This window comes from Myxocyprinus asiaticus, chromosome 25 (genome assembly GCF_019703515.2).
Source record: "Myxocyprinus asiaticus isolate MX2 ecotype Aquarium Trade chromosome 25, UBuf_Myxa_2, whole genome shotgun sequence".
In the NCBI taxonomy this organism is placed as follows: domain Eukaryota; kingdom Metazoa; phylum Chordata; class Actinopteri; order Cypriniformes; family Catostomidae; genus Myxocyprinus; species Myxocyprinus asiaticus.
In genome coordinates, this window is record NC_059368.1 from 556,857 (window position 1) to 562,967 (window position 6,111).

At 39.4% G+C, this 6,111-nt stretch overlaps 1 protein-coding gene across 1 annotated transcript; it reads left to right on the plus strand.

Moving 5' to 3' along the window:
• The first annotated feature begins 393 nt into the window (after positions 1-393).
• Positions 394-1,311, plus strand: LOC127415566 (uncharacterized). Its single transcript, XM_051654345.1, has one exon. It carries the CDS (start codon positions 394-396, stop codon positions 1,309-1,311), a length of 918 nt encoding a protein of 305 aa, XP_051510305.1.
• The last annotated feature ends 4,800 nt before the right edge of the window (positions 1,312-6,111 follow it).

The window sequence follows — 6,111 nt, forward strand, 5'->3', positions numbered from 1 at the left end:
ATTTTGTGTGATGCAGCCAAATCTTCTTAATTAAAAATAATGAATCTTCTCAGAGCTTCTCGGGATTGAAACCAATAAACCATATTTACTTTCAGTCAACAAGTCAGTGATGAAGATGCCAAGCTCCATGGAGAAATTAAAACTGGGTTCCTGTTCGTCACAACATGAAGGACACCAAAGCTCTAAGGCATCAATTACATGACTCCCAGCTCTCTAAGTTCTTCAGCTTTTCTTTCAGCTCCAATTAACCAGGATGAACCTAATCTACTGACATCACAGATACTTCGATCCACTGGAGCAGAAATGGCACCAAACCAGATGATATAAAAGACCTGACTCTGTCAACACACAAAACAAATCACCTTCATCCAGTCACTCATTGAACCTGAAGTGATGGAGGGGTCATTTTATGTTGAACTTATGGCCCTGAGGATCATCATATCTGTCATTGGTGTTTCGGGAAACACGATATTGATCATATCTATCTTTCAAATGACACGTCTGAAGACATTTGAAGTCATTCTTCTGGGACTGGCTGCAGTGAATCTGGAGACGATCGTGATCGTGAACATCTATGACATCATGCTCTTGCGTTCCTCGTACAGGATTGGTATTTGGACATGTAGGAGCCTGAAATTTCTCACTATCTTTGGGGAAATTGGTAGCATCCTTTTCACGGTGGTCATCAGCATTTACCGCTATCAGAAATTGCGTGACGTCCACACGCGTGTCAACTTGCCTGTCTTTATGGACAACATGCGGTCTGCCATTGGCATCAGTGCGTTCTGTGCAATATTGGCTCTAATTTTTGGTGTGCCCACGTTTGTCATAGACCTGAACGAGGGCAACAGTAATTCTTCCCAACCGGGCTGTCTTGCAGATTTCTTCCAGTGTACACTAACGAGGTGTCCGATTCGTAACCGCACTTACAAGTACTCGTTCATTCTGGTGTGTATCCTGTTGCCTCTTCTTATAGTCACGCTAACAAGCACCATGATCATCAGGATTTTAATTGTTCAGCAGAAAGTGGTGAGGGCCCGGCAAGGTCCGAGTGTAGAGACTTCGACATCACAACAGCAGCGGCCAAAGAAATCCAGGCTCCAGCGCAGCACTATTGCGATCCTCGCAGCGATGGCGCTCTTCCAGGTGGACTGGACCATTTATTTAATCCTGCACCTGGCGTGTAACCCATACAGTTTACCGTCATGGTCTGAAGTGGAGTTCTTCATAACCACGTTTTACACAGCGATCAGCCCGTATGTTTATGGAATAGGAAATAACCTTTTCAACATAAAGCGCATCATTAGCTGAAACGTTCTGCTTAAGTTATCAGTTTCAGAAGTAGGGTTAGAATAAGTGTGAAATAATATGAGTCATGTGAACCATACTAAAATACTTTTGCTAAAATGCTTTTATGGAAAAGAGCAGTATAAAGATTTTTTCAAAATGTTTATTTTAGTATTCACAGCATACAGGTTTGGAGCGACATCAGGATGAACTTAATTACTACATTTTAATTTTTGGATGAACTATTCCTTTGAAATACAAGTAAGCACGTGTCCTCTCAAGTTTTGTTCATCAATGTTCAGGATTGTGCTGCTACCAAACATCATCTTACTGATTGTTGTGCTGTATAAGAGCTGTAGAGATGTTCTCCTGCTTGATGAATAAAGTGAAGGAGACGCTGTCCAGGTGGAAGACAGTTTTCCTTTTTCCTTTCTGGCTGTACACAAGTTAATTTACATTAAACATTAAAATACTCACTGTTTCAAAAGTATAGACACAAGACATAAACAATATGTGTGTTAACATGATTTTACTGTAATAAAATTACTTACTAACCTTTTCAGGGTAACCCTCATTGCCATGATGATTTAATGTCAACAAACCCTACAATGATTTAAACAACTTTACAGCTCAAATACTACATGAGTTTTAACAAAAGAATTAATGTAAGTGCTTTTATAAAATTATAAGCATCACATTTCTGACTTTAAACCTCCAAAAATTGACCCCATTGACTTCCATTGTAAGTTTCTCACTGGAACACAGATTTAAAGAAAAGGAGGGACGAGTCGAAATTAATTATTGTGGTAATCAACATTATGACACAAATGCTGTTGATTGACCTTAACTTGTATTAAACCCGGAATATTCCTTTAATTACATCCCATACAGAAATTCGACGTATGGCCTTATATCACCATATAAATATACTGTATATTTCAGCATATACTGTATGTACATATTTAATGTTCATTAGTTTTTGGGAAAATATGTTATGCATATGAAACTGGCCATTTTTGAAATATATGTTGCATGCACAAGTATGTCACTATTTTATTATTTGTTTGACATATATTGCCATATATCAGATTTCGGTATGGGATCGTTTGCCTAAAATATAGTGACTAAAAAAGTAAATTTTAGTTTTCCTTACAAATGTCTAAATGTCATTGCAGTAGAAAACTAAATTTTAAAGATCCACAAGCACAATTTCAAGCAAAAACCAAAAAAACCAAAAAGGGATTAAAAGAATATGAAATTTGCTTTGATGATTTGTTATCTAATGCAATTCTATTCAGACAATTTTAAGTGACTTAAGGAAACAAAAGTGTCCAAATTGTTTTTGCGCCACTGTATATTATGCAAATAACTTTGAAATAACAGCATTTTGTCTTCTTTCTAATGATTTTCTTACATGTGGACTTTTAATAAATGGAGATGGAAATAATTTTAGCTGTGTGAGTCTGTTGTTTTAAATGTGCTAAATCTTTTAATTATTTTGTAATTAACATTTTATTGAGTCAACAGAAGACACAAAAAACAAAACATATATACATGGAATCAACATTTAACATTTAATCCTCACCACTACCCCTCCCCTTTCCAATCCCCAACCTCACCCCAACCCCCAGCAAACACTCCCATGGTCACATGAACATATTCACACAGAAATAAATAATAATAAAATAAATAAAATAAAAAAAAAACATATATAATAAACACACATCCACAGCTAATCCTCTCTCTCCGCTACCTCTCCCTGAGAACCCTCCAAGAATGCCAACCACTTGCCCCACTTCCCAACAAACAAATCCAAATTACCCAGTCTACTAAATATCATCTCCTCATATGCTGCCACCCTCCCCATCTCCGCGCTCCACTCCTGAAATGGGGGCGCTCCAGCTGACTTCCATCCCCTCAAAACAATCTGTCTGGCAACCATCACACTTGTCAGGACCCAGTTCTTTATGTTTTTGTTTCCCATATCGATGACCTCCCCATCGCCCAAAATGCAGAGTCTGGGGCAAAACGAAATCTGAGTGCCCAACACGTCATACACAACACTCTGAACATTCACCCAAAACCCCTGGATCTCAACACACCACCAAAAAATCATGGACCGTATTTCCATCCTCTGATTGGCAACGCCAGCAGGTGGGTGTGTCTTTAAGATCAAGCCTATACAATCTAGAGGGGGTCCAATAGAATCTATGTAAAATCTTGAATTGCATAAGGCGCACCCTTGCATCTCTAGATACAGACTTGACATTTTTTAGAATCCTAGTCCACACTCCTTCCTCCAATACCAAGTATAAATCTTTCTCCCATAATCTCTTGATAGAAGTTAAAGCTCTGTCTCCCAGACTCTGAATTAGCAGGGAGTAATACACTGATGCCTCATGACCTTTTCCAAAAGCAGTAATCACCTCTCCCAGAGTATCTGCCGCTTTAGGGGGTGTGTGCTACTCCCAAAAACAATACAGAGCAGGTGGCGCAGCTGTAAATACCTATAAAACTGAGATCTGTGAATCCTAAAATGTTGAACCAAATTATCATAGGATCTCAACACTCCACTCTCTTATAGGTCACCGAGTGTAGTAACGCCCCTCACAATCCACTCTGACCAGCAGAAAGGGGACTTGTTAATACATCATTTAGGGTTCAGCCATATGCTTGAGGCATTAAACACTCTGGACAATTTGTCCATACTGAGTGTAAATGCGAGATAACGGGGTGTAACTTAACTTCTCCGGTTAGTTTGATAGAAAGGCTTTGCAATGGCGAAAGAGGGGCAAGAACTTCCTGTTCAATACAAAACCAGGGAGAGGCTCTCTCAGGTGGAAGTGACCAATCAGCCAAATGTCTGTGACCGAATGCATAATAATAAAACAAAATCTTGGGTAGGCCTAACCCACCTTTGTCAATTGGCCTATGTAACTTACTGAAATGTAATCTGGGTCGTTTACCATTCCAAATTAAGGACTTCGCTATGCTATCAAATTGCTTGAAATAAGAGAGAGGGACATCTACAAGGAGAGATTGTAGCAGGTAGTTCAATTTTAGAATAACATTAACCTTCCCAATCATAGATAAATGTAATGAAGCCCACCTGCCCACATCGCTCGAAAACCTTTTTATTAAGTGGTCAAAATTAACTCTAACTTAATCAGACAAATTTTCTAGGAATAAAATGCCCAAATACTTAATGCCCTGTTTGGGCCACTGAAAGGCGCCCGGTTGAAAAGCTGTTACTGGGAAGTACGCTGTCAGAGCCAAAGCTTCGGATTTAGACAAATTGACTCTGTATGCTGAGAACTTAGAAAAGGAATTAATAATTCTGTGGAGGCAAAGTGTAGATCTAGTGGGGTCGGAGACGAATAATAAAATATCATCTGCGTAAAGCAAAAGCTTATGCGCCATACCTCCCACCACCACCCCTGGAAATTAATCTTCCCTTCTTATCATGACTGCTAATGGTTCCAAGGCAAGACAGAACAATAATGGGGAAAGAGGACAACCCTGCCAGGTGCCCCTATCCAGAGTAAAATAATCTGAAATTAATACATTTGTTTGTACCACTGCTACCGGGTGTCTATAAAGTAACTTGATCCATCCAATAAAAGTATTCCCGAACCCGTATATTTCCAAAATCTAATTAAGATAATCCCATTCTACCATATCAAACGCTTTTTCGGCGTCAAGTGAGATGGCAGCAACCGGAGTCTGATCATTCGCCACTGACCACATGATATTGATGAAACGTCTAATGTTATCAGAAGAGCTGTGGCCCGAATAAACCCCACCTGATCTATATGTATAAGAGATGTCATAACTTTACTTAACCGGTTATCCAGAATTTTTGACAATATTTTTACATCTAGCTGGATCAGGGAAATTGGACGGTAACTCTTACATTTGTTTGAATCTTTGTCCTTTTTAAGAATCAGATTGATCCAGGCTTGTGTCATGGTTGCAGGAAGCTTTCCATTCTTTAATGATTCCGTATAAACTTCTAACAAAAGTGGAGCCAGTTCTGTAGCATAAGATCTAAAAAATTCAGCGGCAAATACGTCTGGCCACAGAGCCTTGCCTGTAGGCAAGGCCTTAATTACCTCGCCAAGCTCCTCCAAGATTATCTCAGAATCAAGAGAATTTGTTTTGCTCAGCCATCAGTTTAGGGAGTTCTAATGGTTCCACAAAGTTTCTAAAATCTTCATCAGTAGACGAAGACGTGGAACTTTAGAGATCAAGATAGAATTCTTTAAAAGCATTATTAATATCAATGGCCGAGGTAAATATTTCACCACCAGCAGATTTCACTGAGGGAATGGTAGAAAAAGACCACTCTGTTTTATATACGTAGCCAGAGGTTTTCCTGCTTTGACCCCCGACTCAAAGTATGACTGTCTTGCCCTGAATAGCCAAAACTCCACCTTCCGCGACAAAATAGTATTATATCTGTATTTCAATCGGGTCAATTCTCTGAGGCCATCAGACGACATTCGGCGCTTCAGCTCTGCCTCTGCACTTTTAATATTCCCTTCCAACTCCACGAGTTCTCGTGCTTTAGATTTTTTGGTGAATGAGGCATACTGTATGATCCAACCCCTAAGAACTGCCTTAAGTGCCTCCCAAGCCACGCCCACAGAGGATACTGAGGACCAGTTGTCTCCATATAGACATTGATTTTAGCCTTTAACATTTGTTGGAAATCAGTATTTTGCAAAAGGGATACATTAAAGCGGCAACTATATGATTTCTTTTTCTCTGTATGTAGCAACACCTCTAAACGCACCAGGACTTGATCTAAGACTAAGATGTTTC